The sequence below is a fragment of the Narcine bancroftii genome, chromosome 3 (assembly GCF_036971445.1).
Source record: "Narcine bancroftii isolate sNarBan1 chromosome 3, sNarBan1.hap1, whole genome shotgun sequence".
NCBI classification, from domain to species: Eukaryota; Metazoa; Chordata; class Chondrichthyes; order Torpediniformes; family Narcinidae; genus Narcine; species Narcine bancroftii.
This window is the reverse complement of record NC_091471.1, coordinates 336623937-336643076: the sequence shown is the minus strand read 5'-3', so window position 1 is coordinate 336643076 and position 19140 is coordinate 336623937. Positions and strand designations below refer to the sequence as shown.

Genomic DNA, 19140 nt, shown 5'->3' with positions numbered 1-19140 from the left:
TATTGCATTGGAGATTTAAAGGTGTGAAAAATTTGGGAGATTGTTTTAAAGAGGGTAAGTTTTTATCTTTTAATCAGATGTGGGAAGATTTTAGTATTGATAAGAATTCTTTATTTCTTTATTATCAAATTCAATCTTTGGTAAAATGTATGTTTGGTAGAGATATGATTTTACCTAAAATGACTAAATTTGAGACTTTTCTTATGAAGGTACCAGAAAAGGGTTATATTATATTTTACGTATCAAATATTACAGGATGGTATAGTTAAAAAGGGTTGGGATAGATCTAAAATTAAATGGGAAGCGGATATTGGTTTTATTTTTTCTGAAGAGGATTGGTTAGATATCTGTTATGATCGTGTAACTAGATTGATAAATGGAATGATTAATTACAACTTTTTACATCAATTATATTGACACCTGAAAAATTTAAAAAATATGCTTTTAATGAAGCAGATTTGTGTTTTAGATGTGGTGATAAGGTTGGAACTTTTCTTCATGCTGTTTGGTCATGTATACATATACAATCTTTTTGGAAGAAAATTCAATCATTTTTAGAATATCTGTATAAGATTAAAATAGTTTTAGATCCAACAGTATTTTTATTGGGTAGTTTGCAACCTTTGAAAGGTTTGGGATTAGATAAGTTCCAACTTGCTTTTGTATATTTAGCTTTATCTGTAGCAAAAAAATGTATTGCTAGTATGTGGAAAGATACAAATATGATTGATATTAATAGATGGCATAATGGATGAAATATTGTTTAATAATGGAAAAATTATGTATGTTTCACATGATAATTATAATTTTTTTATTAATAAGTGGCTGTTACACTCAGAATATTTACATTTCAATTTATATTGATTAGATTTTAATATGTATATTTATTTTTTTATATTCATTTTTTTTTCTTTTTTTATGGCTCTTCTTAGGAGAGTTGGCTGAAGGGAGGGGGTGCTTTTCTTTTTTTTCTAGATATATATAGAAAAAAAATCTTCACGTTCATGTTTAATTGCTGTATATGTCATATATTATTTGTGTTTTGAACGAATAGATAAAGTTTTTTTAAAAAGTCAGCAGGACAGCTGGAGGCGAATCCATGGACACTCAGTGACTCTTTCTCTGACTGTAAGGAGTGCCAGGTAGTGCCAATGGCAAATCTTTTGTTGCCTTATGGCAGACTAAAGGGACTTTCGCTTGATATTACATGACAATAAATAGGATCTGATTTGCCAAATTGGTCTTTGCAGTTTCAATGAAAAGTCATCAAGCTGGAAGTTATCTCAACTTCTCTCTCCACAGAAGCTGTCTGATTCACAGAGCATCTCCAGTACTCTGTGTATTTATTTGAGCGTTTGAAGGTGTTTATGCTGCAAATTAGTTTTGCCTCTCCCAACTTCAATAACCACATTATTATAACCTTCCCTTCCTGTGTGTATAGATCTTTCTTTTAATTGCATCTGCACTATTCATCTCAGCTACTCAATCAGGTCATGATTCTCACTTTTTCTCCAGTCTTATGATAAACACTTTTCTCCTGAATTGCTTTGCTATTGTATTAATGGCCTCTTGTTTTGGATTACCCCAACATAGAAACATATTCTACTCCTTTTCAAACTCCTTCATGATGTTCATGCAGTAATCATCATTCTTGCCTATTATGTCCCACCTACCCAAGTGATCAAGACCACAGATGATTGGATAAGAGTGAAAATGTAACTCATCACAAATCAGCTGCGAATTCGGCTCTTGTTATTTTATGGACTGCCTGGCATTCTGCAGGTGAAACAACATTGAATATAATCCAGCCACATACCCTATTCACTTGGAATAACTTGACCCATTTCAGATTCCATTCTTTCCACTGTCAAAACAATGGCTAGATGAGCACCACAGAAGATCCTGCTGCATTCAATTAGAGCATGGTTGATTTGTTACTTCCATTCTGTCTCTCTTCCTGTCTAAACCATCTTCATTACTCTGACTCAACACTTCTGCTCATCTAAATCTTGAATACATCCAATTGTCTCAGAAATCACAGAGTTTTGTGCAGGGAGAGAATTCTGAACATTTACTCTCTTGTCCTAAACATTTCTTTCCTTTTCCTCCCAGTCTAAATGGCCTGGCTGTGGAATTAAGGTTCGACACCCTTGATTCACCAACAAAAACAAATTCCTGCACCTCACGTGTCCAAATAACTTCATTCAAATTAACTTTTGACATCAAGTTAATGCAATATGACCTCAAATGTAATCAACCAAATCCTGTTTAATCCACTAAACCAGTTCTGATGGTCATTTATCCTTATGGTGGTCATCACAGTGAGTACTGAAATGCTACTTGCAAAAACATAACATCATGAATAATTATATTTTATAATAAAATTCATACCACAAGTTAAAATGAAAACTTATTTGGCTCTTCAGTCCATCCAAATGAAAACAAAGGTTTTTGTTCAATCCTGAAATTGAATTCTTGTCTGGCTCCAGAGTTGGATGAAATTATAATAGAAAATTTCTATCAGATCAGTTAAGGGATCATATGCAAGAAAAAAAAATCAGACAAACATGATACTTTTCTTTAAGAATAGTTCAAAAGCTGCCAATTCTTTTCTGACTCTCTGCTGTTACATTTTAGAAGTGTCTCAGCTGTGAATTCATGGTGAATAGTTACGTACCCCAGACGAGTCGACAGGCAGCTGAATACAGCTTAACTGCCCACTCGCATCCTCCCTCTTCGGGACTTCCTGAAGTGAAACAAACATGGTGTCGATATTGAGGTGACTGAAATACATTCAGCTTAAATATTTCAGACACGGGAAAGAAAAAGCACAGTTAACTGAAGAAAACTTTTTCCAAAAAAAATGTAATTTCTTTTCAAATATTGTCACAGGAGCAGTTCACATTTAATCACAACACAGGCAAAGCATTTTATAGTAACATCCAAGTAACCAATCTCTATATTACAGCTTATAGCAAACCTGAAAAACCCAGAGAGATTTATTGTTACCCGTTTGAATGAATCATTCTCAATATTCAATTCCTTCAAGAACAAACTCTCTACCTAACTGCAGACATCTTGTAACTGAAATGCAAAGTTATCTCAAGTCCAAGTCTATCCTCAACTCAAGTGAAGCACTTCATCTTGTATATTTGTCAAGAAATTTTAGCTTATTTGGTGAACATGCAAACAGCCAGCAACTTCATACAGTCACATAAAATGTTTTGCTAAAGCTGCAAAACTTTCATTATGCTAAAAATACTGAGATGCATGTCAGGCTTCTGCTTCCATCATGCAAAAGAATATCCCAAACATCATTGAGCAGCCAAGGTGTTTTTTATAAAATTGGGTCATTTTCAAATTATTGGTAGAATGTAGCAACCACCATTGTTAGCAAAGATGTGGACTGAAAATATGAGAATGTGTTTATGTGCTGTAAACCACCGCTAAGTCAGAGGAATAAGTTTAGAACAGCTTCAACTTGCTCAAGTAAAGAACACCCAATGGAGACCACAAATAGCTTGGATAAGGTGTGAGACCTAACACTTGCTGTGTAACAATCACTCAATCAATGACTTTTGACAAGCATTGGTCCTCTGCTATCCATCAAGAACCATTGACTGGAGATCAGAATACATATTTTGGATGAAACTTGGTTCTCTGATCAGTTCAGCAGCTGGCACAAGTTTAATAACCTTGATTAGTCAAGTACAACATAATTTTGCCAATGTAAGATCGTCAATCGGTGGCATTGGAAGAATGTTTAGCTGGTTGAAGCCCAAACTAAATGGTGGCATGAGTAGAATTTTCAAGACAAACTAAATCAGCTAAATCTTGTTTTATATCAACAATCTTCTGAAATATGACAAATTCATGTAGTTCAAAGTTGTTATTGACTGTAACAAGTCCAGTAGCAAGAATAATATACCATCGTTAGCTAAGAAATATCACGGTGCTTCCATCATTCGTAATATCATTCAGTTGAAGTTGGTAGCGAGGGAAAGGCTTAAGATGTATATCAAAATGGTTCTTGCCAAGAGAAGGCAAGATTATATTTGATAATTATACATTGGGAACATTAACAGGTCCTGATAACAATAAATGAAACTATGGCTTTGAGCTGAGAAACCACTGGTTCCACAGAAGAATGGTATTTCACCTCAGTGATCTGGAATACTATGCTATGTGCATGAATAATTGATAGCCATTATCAAATTAGTACATTGGAGATAAAATTATGTCAGTTCCAACAGATCTATACAATATAAATATCCTGAAATATTTGGAGTTTGGAATTATTCAGGAGGTGTTGCAATATAGGCGTAGTGAGCATTAACACAAGCAAAAACTTGTCTTAATAAAAAAAGTTCACAACTTAACTTTCACTGATACTTTAAGGCTATTGAAACCGATTATTAGGTGTGGGAAATTCTGATTCTGTAGCATTGTAACTATGTAGGGGAGGTTAATAAAGTATATTCATAGTTGTCCCACATTGAAATCCTCAAACTGAGGTTAGGGAAGGCATTAGAGTGGCTATCTTCTGTCACTTGATAAACAGTTCAGGAATGCCGGTTTTAAAATGTAAACTTTCGACAAGTAGCACGAATAACATGCACTTCTGGCCCACGAGCCTGTCCATCCAAATACACCAATCAAGCTTCAACCTAGAAGGGTGGAAGAAAACCCAGAGGAGCGCCCTGCAAAAACTCACACAGACACAGGGAGAACTCCTTATAGACAGCGCCAGATTCGAACTCGGGTCGCTGGCATTGTAATAGTGGCATTGTGCTAACTGCTATGCTAACCGTGTTACCCATAATGTCACTTAATATTATGGCTGTTTCTACATCCAGGGAGTCACCCTTCAACACTGGAAGTAAAGTGGTATATTTTGCTTTTCTGGTATTTGGATATTCAAGTAGGTTATGCCAGTTGGGATGTAATCCCACTGCAAATGCATAATTCTGCAAAAGTTATTTAAGTTAAAATGTTAAAGTAGGTAATTATAGTCTTGAAACTGCAGTTAACATTCATTGTGTGTTTAAGAAGTCATTATGCTGTAAAGTGTGAGAGAGTCTCCAGGTGCAGGAGGAACTCAGCAGGACACACACCCACACACCCTTCCATAGGAAGTAAAGGGTCAGCAACGTTTCTGGGCTGAGCCCTTCATCGCTTGTTTAGCTGATTTATTCTCTAGATGAAGCGGCACAGTTAGCGCCACGCTGTAACAGCGCCAGCGATCGAGACCGGGGTTCAAATTCTGCGCTGTCCATAAGGAATTTGGATGCTCTCTCCATGTCCACGTGGACTCTGGTTTCTTCCCATCCTTCAAAAACGTACTGGAGATTGTAGTTCAATTGTAGTGCAATTGGGCAATATGGGCTTATGGGCTGAAAGGGCCTGTTACCTTGCTGTATATCTAATTTTAAAAAATTACATTTATAACTGGTTTATAATGAATAAAGACCTTTAACATTTATGAGCTTTAAGCTCCTGAGTCGCATTCACAGTTACCACACTGGGGAGTGACTAGGACGCCATTTCTCAGCTCGGGGGAAGCTGTTTGAACTCAATTAATTTTACACATGTCCTGAAATGAACTAATTCAGAGATCCATGATCAATTAGTGCATCCACTTGAAATTGTTGCTCTGACTTTGCACAATCAATGCCATTTAGATCACATCAATTTCATCATTCAGAAAGCAAATCATACAGTAAGAGATGCTTATGTAGTTTGGCTCGTTCCTCAGGATGGAATTCGTAAGTATGTTCCATTAAGATATTAAAGTCCAATATTTTTCTTGACATTATTGAATGTCATTCTTCCCCTTTTCTATCTTGAGTTTCAGTGGTTTGCCCTGTTGCTAACGCTGTCTCGGACCAAAAGGTGGTATACTATTTGTCATACAGCAGAGAACTTTTTAAACTTTGTCACTCTCCTTTTGAAAGAGTACATTTGAAATGGTCCAGAGAACTGGCAACATGGGCTCCAGTTTGAAGGGCAACTGGGACTGAAGTAGATTGAGTGAAAAGGAGACAAGAGATATATTTGTCCATCTAAAGTGGGATCTTCCCTCAAGAGTGCAAGTCGAGGGTCAACAACACTGATGATTATTAATGTTCAGACACCTCTTGCCTCAGCACCTGGACTCAGTAGTGAAGCAAAGGGAAATTTGCTTGACTCATGTAGAACATATTGTCCTGTCTGCAAATGGGAAGGTTTTTACATTTACCTTTTGGGGAATGTGTCTAGTTCTCTCTTGCCCAGGCCTAAAACAGATAATTGATGCCCAAAGGCTCAGTAGTGTTAGTGGGATACTATTTTTCTCTTGTTGGAATCTACAAAGAAATGTTTTTTTTAAAATTTGGCAGCAGCTTTGAAATAACCCTGTACCTGGACAAAATTTGAGATAAAAAGGAATTCTTATTTATCTGTTATCATGTTCTAGTGGGGTATATTTATTGAAAGATGAGGCTTGGCTGTTTGGCTACAGAAGAACCGTGACTAACTTGATTTACATGACTGTGATTCATATTAAACCATTTAGAATCATAAAGCACATAAGGGGTGGGTGGGTGGGTGGGGGGGGGGGGGAGCTGTGTGAAAGAACATATTGTGCCTGATCTTGCAAACAGCCTCAGCTATGTGCTCTCCCCATAGCCACACATATTTTCTCATTTAACTTCATATGGAGTTGGAAGTTACTATTGAAGTTTGTTAAAATGTTCAGTGGAAAAAAAAATTTTTATTAATTTCTCCCTGTTTATTTTGCCAATTACTTTAATCAGTGTCCTCTAGAAACGAGTAGGCACTATTACCTAATTTTGTACAAATGGGGAGGATGAAACATTGTCATAAAATATCTCTATAGCCTTCTGGCCACAAGGGGGACCATGTCCTAAATAATAATTCTGAAACCATTAGTTTAAAATTTTTGTTTTTGTGCTCGAAACATTTTATAAAGCATACTCTTTGAGAAAAACCTTTATCAACTTGTCCCGTCAATTCCAAAGTCTTATGCCCTGGAAACCACAGGGATCTCGGTTCTTGCATCACTATAACATTGTGGCCTTGAGCTAAAATGCATTTCCTCTGATTTGTAGCATGGAGAGACCATGGAGAGATTAGGAAAATTTGAAAAGCAAATTAAATAGCACATTCAGTGTTATAACCGAGCTCCTGCTCTCTCTGCACCATTTCATATCTTCCTCCAAAGCTCTCCCATCTCCTTATGTGTTTCTCTTTGGAGTCAGAGTGAAAGAATATATGCAAAACCAAAACACAGCAGTCGCTAGAAATTTGAAATATTACAGAAACTACTGGGAATAGTCCAGGCAGCAGCTGTGGAGAGAGAAATCGAGTTATTGTTTCAGGCATGTGAAAGGCTTGAAACATTAACTCCTATTTCTCCTACAGATGCTGTGACCTCCTGTGTATTTTCAACATGTTGTAATCTACTGTAAAGAAAGAGATGATCCATTGAATGGCAACTAGACAAATTTGAAAACGATTCACATCCAATACCAACACTTCCAGCCTTAAATCTAAAGTTAAAATAAAACACTTAACAAGATAGACCAATCAAAATAAGAAGGCTGCCTGATAATGCAAAGTATTTGGAAATTGATGTGATCTGATATGGCAGAATGCAGTCATGCCCAAAGAGGCTGTCAGGCTAGTCTCCATTAAAGTGTCACCTTATCAGCAAGTTTTATGTCTGACTTGTCACAGCCAAAACAGATTGTAAAATCCACAGAAACACCAACATTGATCATTTTAACAGTTCATTTTAAAATTACAAAATTGTGACATAACTAACAGGATAATAGGTTGATTTGTAATTTTTATAATATTTGGATTTATTGGGAAGTAAGCTTAGCCTTTCATTCACAGTAAAATATCAGATTCAAAGTTACACCCCATCTAATTCACAGCATTGTTGAACCATTCTTACAGATTAATTCAATTACATATTTGACAGTAAATATTTGCCTCGAGCATGTTCTCTGCTCAGGTGGCTGAATTTGAATAAGTTTCTGTAGATTCCAAGATGACAGACAAGCACTATGAGGCCTGACATTTGTCTATATAGTCCTAAAGTTAAACATGCACTTGTCACTTTGGGCTTCACAAACAAGTTCCAGTTGAAATGGAAGGAAATAAGTTGATTCCGTTCTCAAACATGCCTAGTTGAGAATTAGTTATGCATATAACTTTTAAGATGGAGATATCTTCCATTTGACATGGAATAGTATAACAAAGAAACAGGCCCTTTGGCCCACAATTTCTGTGGGTCAAACTTGATCCCAATCTAAACTCAACCCATATGACTGCACATGGTCTTTTTCCCTTCTGTTCATTTGCCTGCCCAAGTACCATTGAAATGGTCCTATCATACCTGCTTCAACTGCTTGCCCTGACACCTTCCACTTTCTATGTAAAAAAAAAGTGCCTCATAAATCTCCCTTTCATTTTAGAGCTCTGCCTTCCAGTATTTGACATTTCCATACTAGATAAAAATGGTTCTGATTATCTACACTATCCATGCCACATAATTTAATATGCTTTTATCAGGTCATCCAGCTTCCTACACTCAATATGTTCTTCTGGATAAATGTTTTTTATATATAGTTATATATAGTTGGAAACTACATTTAAATAGGGTTGGTCATTTAATAGGATGTTGAAAAATGGAGGCTCCTTGCTCTGTGGTTACACTACCCCACCTCTAACTTATTAAGACACAATCCTCTCAACATCCATTCCAATTCTTAAGTAACATTCATATATGCATTTTCTAGCAGGGTGCATTGGACAGTGAAAAGAGATTAGATATTCTCATTGGTTCCCCTCATCCCAAGAAGAGCTGATAACTAAAACCCAAGTAAGGTAAACTATATCCTCAGATCAGACTAAATATTTCCCCCTTTTTAATGATTTGCTGATGTGGCACAATTAATATTTTCCAAATGAAGATGTTGCAGGATTATATCAACTGATCTGCTTATCATATTTATTTCTTTATGCAAAGGGTGGTAGGGATGTGGAATGAGCTTCCGGCAGACGTGGTTGAGGCGGGATCATTGGTTACATTTAAGGAAAGACTGGATAGTTACATGGAGAGGAGAGGACTAGAGGGGTATGGACCGGGTACTGGTCAGTGGGACTAGGAGGGTGGGAATTTGTTACGGCATGGACTAGTAGGGGCGAACTGGCCTGTTCTGTGCTGTAAGTGGTTATATGGTTATATGGTTATATCAACAGATATACTTAAAGGGAGAGTATATTCATCCAAATCGTCATATTGGAAAAGGAAGATTGGACTATGCGTCATCTGCTGTCAAATCCTTCCCTCACTAAAAAGCTTGAAAATTGTTGTACTTAACTTGAGATGTCATTGACAGGGACAACCCATGAAAACATCTGACTCCAGAGAATTCCCAAACAGAAGTTTGCTGGCTCAAATAACAATATTGAAAGGTACGACTAAATGTACAATGATCCTTTGATGCAGCAAAATCCAATACATAGAGACCTCCTTTAACAATTGCTGAAAATATTCAACTTCAAACTAACAAAGTCAATTCATCAGGATCACTTTGTCAAAACCTTAACTTGGTTGCCAGATTCACCTGAAGAACGGGCAGGCTTTGCTAATCACACTACTGACAGATAAAAAGCATTCTCATTGACAGATAACAAGGTGTCCAACAGTTCAAAGTGGGGGTTAATATCCCTGTTATCAGTGGGCCCATTTTCTGGATTTCACTGTGGGGTTTCCTCACATACCACTTAATTCATTGGACCAGACAGATTCTCCTCAGGGGGCCTTGCTCCCTGCACTTAGCACTGGGATTCTACAACTAGCCTACAATCAGCTGCATCAAATCCAAAAGGCTTGAGTTGCTGGATGAGGACATCTTTGGACATGCTGTGGATTCTTCATCGAGTTCACTTGTACCATTAGGCTCTGTTTTCTGGTTCAAACGTCTCATCAAGTCTGAGACTCGTGTGTTCAGATATTTGCGTCCCAAAGTCAGAGAGTCATGTGGCATGGGGACAGGACCTTTGGCACATGCTGGCCCAGTTCTGGCCTTCTTACTCGAGGAAGGATGTACTGGGTTTGAAAGTGGTCCAGAGGACGTTCACCAGGTTGATTCCAGAGATGGGGGGGGGGGCGGGGGTGGGTTAGCCTCTGAGAAGAGATTGAGTCGTCTGGCTTGAATTTAGATGAGTAAGAGGGGATCTTATAGAAATGTTTAAAAATATGAAAGACATAGATAAAATTGAGGAAGGAAAGTTTTTTTTCCCATTGGTGAGGGATTCTAGAACTAGGGGATGTAATGTCAAGATCCAAGGAATTAAGAGTTATGGGGAAAAGATAGGTAGGTGGAGATGAGCCTATCATCAGATCAGCCATGATCTTATTGAATGGCAGAGCAGGCACGATGGGCTAGATGGCCAACTCCTGCTCCTATTTCTATGTTCTTATCTACACTTATCTGATTTCATTCTCTCTATTCTTCAATCAAAACCCTCAAATTCTACTATTCGGTTACACACTAGAGCAGTTTGCTTTCAACACACATTATTGAGATGAGTGAGGAAAATGGAGTACCTGTATGAAACCCGTGCAACTACAGGGAGAACATGCAAGCTCGACACAGACTGCACTTGAAGACTGGACCAAACCAGGTCAGCGGACATGTGAAGTAGCATCTCCACAAGCCGCACTACTTTCCTCTCCAAGTCCTGTTACCTACACTTAGGCCGATTTTTGTCGGTAGTTTGTAGCATTTTTCCAGCAAGATAGGATATAGAGCATTCTAGCAAAGTACAGGCCCTTCAGCTAACCTATAGAAACCTAAATGATTTGAAGTTTAAATTTTAAACTTACATTTTAAATTTAGACATATGGCACAGTCTTTTTCGGCCCATGAGGAAGTGCCACCAATTACACCCATTTGGCTTACACCCCTGATACGTTTTGAAGGGTGGAAGGAAATCAAAACACCCGGAGAAAAACTACATACATGGGGAAAATGTACCCCACGCAAACTCCCTACAGACAGCATGGGATTTAAACCCCCATCCCCATCTTTGGCACTGTAACAGCATTGCTACATTAACCATGACGCCTGGTCCAATATATAAAGAAATGTCAATGTATCATGGAAATAACTTTATTGTTTATTTTTTCATAGTCCTGGAAGGAGTATTGAGTAAATTAATTCAGCAATAATTACCTTATAAATCTATTTTGAGCAGTGGAACATGTTGGAATGCAAAAAAGCATTTTAATGTATTTGTTAAAGTATTTTAAAAATTATTTTAAATTAATCCCACTCTGTCTATAAAGAGATTGTACGTTCTCCACCTGTTTGTGTGGGTTTTCCATGGGGGCTCTGGTTTCCCCCACCATTCAAAAATGTACCGGGGGTGTAGGTTAATTGGGTGTAAATTGGGTGGCACGGAATCGTGAGGCAAAATAGCCTATTTAAAAAATTTAAAGAGCCATACATTCAATTTTGGTTGAGAAGACTGCCCTATTTTAAAGGCATCTGAATGGAATCCTTGGATTCAATGGCTTCCTTTTACTCCTGTGTTATTGCTTGAGTTGACACACACACACACACACACCTTTATTATGTGCTGTGTGTGTATCAGGCGGCTGGGAATAGCAGTGAACATTAGGAAATGCTATCAGCAATCACATATAGCATTAAGCTACATAGCACAAACAAATACTGACGGTCATGCATCGCTCAGAGTTATCACATATTATTTTACCTCAGTCTGAAATCCTTCCACCAAAATAGCAACTAACAAGTTAAAGAGAACATAGTTCCCAAATGTCATGAGGGCAATGAAGTACAAAGCAGCCCATGGAGATGTGGAGGCCATCCCATTGTAGAGGACCTTGTTCCAATCCTCTTGAGTCAAAATCTGTGGAAGACATCAAAACATTCATCATGAATGAACACAGATCTAAATTTTCAATTGCATTGCACAAATGATCTTCATCCTGATGCAGCATATCAAAATTTCTACAAATCATTATTTCTGCATAATTTATGTGACATCAATCAGTATTTCCTGGAGTGAACTGAGGCAGCCAGGGAGAGGAGATGCCCATTTAGTTGTTTGAATTTGCTTTTTCATGAATAGAGAATGACATGTAGCTCTTAATTTAATTGTTTTCAGGAGGATTTTGTTTTAACATTGTCCTAAATTGTGTACTAATGACACATCCTTCTCCTCAGGCGACCAAATACTCAGAATACTTAACTTGCATTCAGTGTTAATCTTTACTTTCCTTGTCATAAACATATATTCAAGGGAGCTTTGGAATTGTCAACTGTTTAGAATTTGATAGCTTTCTACACCCAGAATTATGTGTCTCTGGTTTAACTATCTCAAGTTAATTACGTTGAAAAGGGTGAAATTCTAGACTGACTGGGGTAGATTTTGACATTATCTTGCATCTCCTCAACTGTTATTTCCATACAGGAGATCTAAAACAGCTAACCTTTCTTATTACTCATTCTACACTATTGGGCAAACGAGACATTATACTGACTCTGCACTGTGAGGTGACTAGAATTTTTTATAGTATTCATTATAGCCATTTTACCAAGGAAGCAATCTAATTGGAAGTATAAATAAATGACAGTAGTGTGCGCCTGCATTTAAAGGGGGAATACAACAGCGTGATTGAACCAATATCAAGTTAATTCTGCAAATGTCAAATGGAATATTAATTAAATCCTCAAAATTAGAGGATTGAATGGGAAAGCTCTTGAGAGCATAAATGCATGTAATGAATGACAGAGAGTTGGCAGCAGATGTTCAATCAGTTTGATTCTTTTCCACAGGTAATGCATCCCAAGCTCATGATGCTTGGCATGGGACTTTGATTTATATTTCTGATAAACAGATGGCAGAAGAAGTTTCTATGTTGAAACCCTCTGGAAACGTGCTTCCTGATAACCACAGGGCATTCCACTTTTGTCGCCAGTTCTGCCGCATGTCTCTCATTAAAACAACAGCAATGCGAAGCCAGTGGCTGATTGCTTAGGCTACATTTGGTGCCAAACATGATTCCCATCATCTGTACTCAGAGGACATTTCTGATAACTGGATAGTTGGGATGCCCTTGAATGTCGCAACTTGCCTGAAGACATAACCCCTCATAACAAGGACTTGGAATTCCTTTTGCCAAAACCATGTGTGAATCCAGAGTACGTGACATTCAGGTATGCCAATTCTTTGCTATAACTTTCAAGTAATTCTAAGAGTCAGTGTTAGATCCAAGTAGCTGTCATAGTTGGATAAGAGCCATTCTTGATGGAATAGGAAAGCATGAACATCTCTTGATTTGCTTCCTGTCAGTCTTTATGGCGTAGAGTCTTTGACATGGAGAATGGATTTCCAGACTATTATTGTAGGTTTAATTGTAACAGTGATATTTTCAAAATGAGTGAAAAAAAATAATCACGAACATATGGTTGATAGAAATCTGCTGCCAAAACAAAACATTATCTCCTTGAGAAATGATTTTAAAATGAAGATTCTAGATCTCACTTGTGGGGGATTGGCAGCCCCTTCAGAGTAATACTGTCACCATCTGTGCACCAGTTTTACCAAAACAAGTGATAGCTCCTGTGAAGAATCTTGGGGTACTTATTATGTTAAAGGAGCAATAAAAGTTTAAGTTAATGTTTTATACGCATAAGTTGATATAGGCTGGCCCAGAGGTACTATAATGTTTCTAACATCCAAGGCAAGTTTGGGATTCAAGTGTATCAACACAATGTACTTTGCCAACAATCGTTTCCAAATGGGTCTTAGGGTAAGCTCTTGATTGAATACAAAGGAGGTTATTTTCCACTGCTCAAGCATGCATGAAATTGAAATGTAGTTATGCAGAGCAGAGGTCTAACTGCATATTCCATACTCATCACCATTACTGTTGAAAGAGGGTTTCTCCTTAGCGGTGAGCATAAGGCTTCTCATTCACTGAAGCTTTATCTCAGGGTTTCAATGTCATATTTTGAAAAGGGGTAGGTTGCTGGTGGGGTGTGTTGTGGGCCTAAACTCGAAGGGTTCCAGAAATTACAGGAACTTCCCACTGGGTGGATTGCTGTTGGAGGTTAGAGGAGAGCCAACATTGCCACTCAGGGGTTATTCAGGTTAGGCCTGCATGAGAATTGTTTGGATAAAAGGAGGGAATCCTGTGCTGATATTGTCTGAATCAGACAACTTTCTATTCAAGTACTGGGCATTCCTCCAATACTGAGCTGCTTGCAATCCTATCTCCAGTCACTCACTTCCTCATCCTTTGTTCTCTTCCCACTTCCTTTCCTCTTTCTTCTTCCTCAACAATTTCCTTCCACTCCCTCACTCACTCTCTCATTCCTCCCTCACTCCCTCATGGCTGTATTCCTGCTGCCCTACATCTTCTCCCTCCCTCCCACTTCCACAGCATCCCTCCACTCTGCCTCCATCATTCTCTACTCCCTTGTTGCTTCAGCTGTGAAAGCAGTTAATTTGTCAGTTAAGCAAGAAAATCTGCTGGTGCTGGGGTTGAATGCAATGCACAAAAGTTCTAGAGAAAAACAGCAGGCACATGCCTGGTTGAATCACCAGACTAATAATCCAGAGGCCTGCGTTCAAATCCCACCATAACAACTGAAGTTAATCTGGAATTTGAGAAGAAAACAAAATAAAGACTAATTAGTCTAAACAAAATAAAGACTAATTAGTCTATTGATCCATTTTGTGAAAAGTGTAAACATTTTTGAAGCCTCACAGATTCATGTGTTTTAGGAGTGACCTAAATTCGGAAGATATTGCCAGAATAGTTTTCGTTCTCTGTCAACGATTTTTAAGGTTAAATTAGATCCATGCCCTTTAACTGCCCTGTTTGCTTTTTCACATGAACTGCATAAACTTTTATCAGCACCTCAAGAGAAAGTTTCAGCTTTGAGCTCGTTGATAGCCAGTTTTAATGAAATGGAAAGATGAACTCTCATCGACTCATGCATATGACGTAATGTCACATCTAAATTTATAGAAAATTAGGTATAGCATTAAAGATAAAAAGTTTCAATTTGAAAAAGTATGAGGGGCTCATTTATAGAATGCTATCATTAATTGGCAGTTTTAGGTGATTTGGGTGATCTAGGGCTGATCCGGCCATCTTCTGGAGGCCGCGACTTGATCCAACTTTCTATTTCTCCTGTAACCTTGATTAGAAGGAGAGGTTAGGTTAGTATTAGTTTTAGGGGATTTTTTTTCTTTTAGATAAGTGGATTTAAGGGGTTTAATTTTTATTATCCTGGATAATATCCCTTTTTTTCCCAGATTTTATGACGGTGTAATGAATTTGCTATAATAGTATTTAACTGATTTATATGTATAATCATTTTAATAGAGAATCACATTTAATAATAAGAGATGGAATGTAATATTTGTCGAATTGTGCATTTATACTTTTGTTATGTATATTTTATATATGGACTAGTATGTTAATAAAAATATTTTAAAAAGAAAAGAAAGATTCTGTATTGATGGCAATGATGAACTACTGAATAGTCTCAGAAGTGTATTTGCTTCACTAATGACTTTCCTAACTTGCCCAGTGACTGCGAATTCTAACCCTGTGGTAGATTATGGAGTAGCCAGCCACTGTTAGGTGTATCGACCGTTATGTTCAAACAGAGAAATAATAAAATTGGATGGGCCAGCCAGCAAAGTTGTTTCCAGCCCAGACATTTTGGCAAATTCATCCTTATGAACATGTGGGGACTAGCATCTTATATGGGAGAGCTGTCTCATCAACAAGTCAAACACATGAGCCAGACTTTGCCATCATAATACGTCCCAGAGCTGTCATCACAGGAGTGTAATGGCAGGAGGAAGAAGCTCATAGATTCCTCATTATTGATCCAGGCCCCACTGAGTCTCATGGCATCAGATCAAAGAGGGAGGAAAGAGATCTCCTCTTGATCACCACCTACTGCCCTTACTCTGTTCTTGTCCATATCTAACATATAAGGACGAAAGATGGAGAGGAGCAAGAGCAATCTGGATGAGGAATGCATTGTTCACCACTAAGAATGGCTTGGCAGCATTACCATAGGCTAAAATGGTTGAGTCTTGAAGGACACATTTGGGTCTGGAGTTGGGAGCGAGTGAACATGGGAGTGAAATAAGAAAGTCTGCAGATTCTGTGATTGTAGTTAATACACAAAAGTGCTGGAGAGACTCAGCAGGGCTTACAGCATCTATAGGAGGCAAAGATGTATAACCAACATTTCAGGCCTGAGTCCTTCATCAAGGTCTGGGCAAAAAGAAGGCATGTGTCTGAATAAAGAGGGGGGGGTGGGGAAGGAGGAGGGAAGAAAGGACAGGGATAGGAACACAGGCCAACAGGCAAAAGATGATAATTGGTCATGGATAGGAGGACAGGAGAGGAAAGGTGAGAATTGATTATGGGATTGGGGGTAGCTTAATGAATGCAGAGCTATAGGAATGGAAACAGAGGGTTAGGGAAAGAGAGAAATGGGTGTGGGGGGAAGATAACAGAAACTGGAGAAGTCAATGTTAATGCTATTTGGTGGGAGAGTCAACAGACGGAATATGAAGTGCTTTCCTCCAATTTTCGGGTGGTCTCAGTCTGGCAGTGCATGGGACCATGGACAGACATGTCCGCATGGGAATGGGCAGGGAATTGAAATGGGAGATCCCCACTTTTACAGCAGTCAGGGTGAAGGTGCTCAACGAAGTGATCTCCTAGTCTGTGTCTTGTCTCTCTAATTTAGAAGAGGTGACAACGGGAGCACCGGGTGCAGTAGATGATCCTACCTCACCAGACCTCATCACTCTCCCTGTGGTGACACATCTGTCCATGATATCACTGGCAGAAGTTCATGTGGTGAAAAAATCTTTGATTCACCTGAGGAAACTTTTCTTCATGGTCTGTGACACTAGATATACGTATATTCCAAATGGGTCTCAGAACCGACCTGGTAGCTCAAACCTCCATGAAACATTATGGTTCATAAACAGCCACAGAGATGTAGACCACCACAACCTACAATCTCATGACCTGGTATATCCCTTACTCTACTGTCAATATAAGACCGGGATCAACCCTAATTCAAAGAAGAGTGCAGAAGGGCTTACCAGGGGTAGCATTGCCCTACTTAAAAATGATGAGGTCCAGCCAAGAGGGGTTGTAACATAGGATTACCTGCAAAATAAACTTAGGTGAGACAACAACTAGAGGACATGGGCTAAAGGTTAAAGGTGAGATGTTTAAGCGGAGCATTAGGGGGAGAGTATGGAGTTGCTAGCCAAAGTGGTGAATATGGGTGTGATTTTGACATTTTAAAAAGAAAATTGAGTAGGTTCATGGATGGGTATGGAGGGCTATGGTCTAGGTGGAGGTCAATGGGACTAGGTAGAATAATAGTTCGGCACAGACTAGATGGACTAAAGGGACCTTTTCTGTGATGTAGTGTTCTATGGTTCTAAACTACAAAGATCACATGCAATAAACAGAGCTAAACTATCTAAAAAAAAATTAAGGATCAGATAAAAGTTATGTAGTCCTACCGCATCTAGTCATGGACAATTAAATATCCATCACTCACCACTAAACTACTCAGTTTGAGTGTTGCCAAGACTACTTAACTCCAGGCAGACTAAGGAGCTGAATACCAGAGTTAAGGTGTGAGTGACCATTCTTGACATCAAGCAATTGACTCTGCGGGGCATCAAGATGTCTGGCTCCAGCTGAAGTCAATGGGTATTAAAGGAAAAACATTCGAATGTCTGGAGTTAAACCTCAAATAAAGGAAGATGGTTGTGCTTGTCAGACCTCAATCAACCAGTGCCTGGGACATCAGTTAGAGGATGGGTAGCCAAACTATGGCATCTGGGTCCACTGCATCATTTTTAAGTGGCCGAGGGTGAATTTTAAAAAGGAATATGGCCCATTAGAACAGAGCCTCGAACAATATATTGCACTGAATGTGCATTGCACTTCTCAGTTTCAACACTAGATGTCACTGCCATTTTGAACAACTACTGGACATCTGTTGCAATGTAATGTGAAAACGTTTACCCCAGTTAAAAACAAAATGTTTATCTCAGTTGAATAAACATGGCGGAACCGAAAAGATGAAAAATAGCAGGGGAGTGCCGAACATTTCAGACACGGTGTAAAAATTAATACCTTTTCACAGAAGTCATGGAGAAGTGTGTTTGTTTGATTTGCAAGAAATCTGTTAATTTTAATAGCCCATCTTTAATAGCTATATACTTACATATTGCTTCATAATTATTAAAGTGGACACTTGGGCCATGACTGTATTCACTGAGAGTTGTGGAGGAATGTTGGAGATGGCCTTGTCCTTTTCTTGATCTTTTCTCCTGTTCTTATTTTATTTTGCACTGCTTTTTAAAGAGTTTCATTTTTTTTGGATGGTCGGCTCAGTTGGTGTGGCAGTTAGTGCAACGCATTTACAGCTCCAGCTATTGGGACCGGAGTTCGAATCCCACGTTGTCTGGAAGGCGTTTGTACATTCTCCCCATGTCTGTGCGGGTTTTCCCTGGGGGCTCCATTTTCCTCCCACTGTTCAAAACGAACCGGGGGTGTAGGTTAATTGGGTGTGAATTGGGTGGCATGGACTAATGGGCCAAAATGGCCTGTTACCATACTGTCTGTCTAAATATAAATATAAATCAAATTTAAGAGCAGGAGATACAGAAATGCCTACTGCAATATGTGAGCACATCAATAAACGACTATAATGCCAACAGTTAAACTGTTCAGTAGTGCTGTGGAATAGAAAATGAATTTTTGATAGCACGGGGGTTTTCAGGTCTAAAAACACTGTTTTGCTTGCAGCTGGTTTAAAACTGCCAGGCTCAATATTGTTTGCCCCATGACTCCTTATATTTTTCTGTTTGTGGCCCACAACCAAAAAATGTTTGGCCACCCCTGGGTGAGAAGATGTTACAGGATTTCAACACCCTGAGAGTTTTAAATTGAAGTGCATAACTTGAGGAATCAAAAACTACTTTATTGTGTGATTATTCTAATTAAATTCTAAGAGGAAAACA

At 38.4% G+C, this 19140-nt stretch overlaps 1 protein-coding gene across 1 annotated transcript in view; it reads right to left on the bottom strand.

Moving 5' to 3' along the window:
• cacna1g (calcium channel, voltage-dependent, T type, alpha 1G subunit) overlaps positions 1 to 19140 on the bottom strand; it is a 341612-nt gene that overhangs the window by 175176 nt on the left and 147296 nt on the right. The window contains exons 19-20 of the mRNA XM_069923288.1: positions 11797 to 11952; positions 2678 to 2746 (exon numbers count right to left, since the gene is read on the bottom strand). Coding sequence (XP_069779389.1) covers positions 2678 to 2746; positions 11797 to 11952 — 225 coding nt within the window. The remainder of the gene's footprint in view (positions 1 to 2677; positions 2747 to 11796; positions 11953 to 19140) is intronic.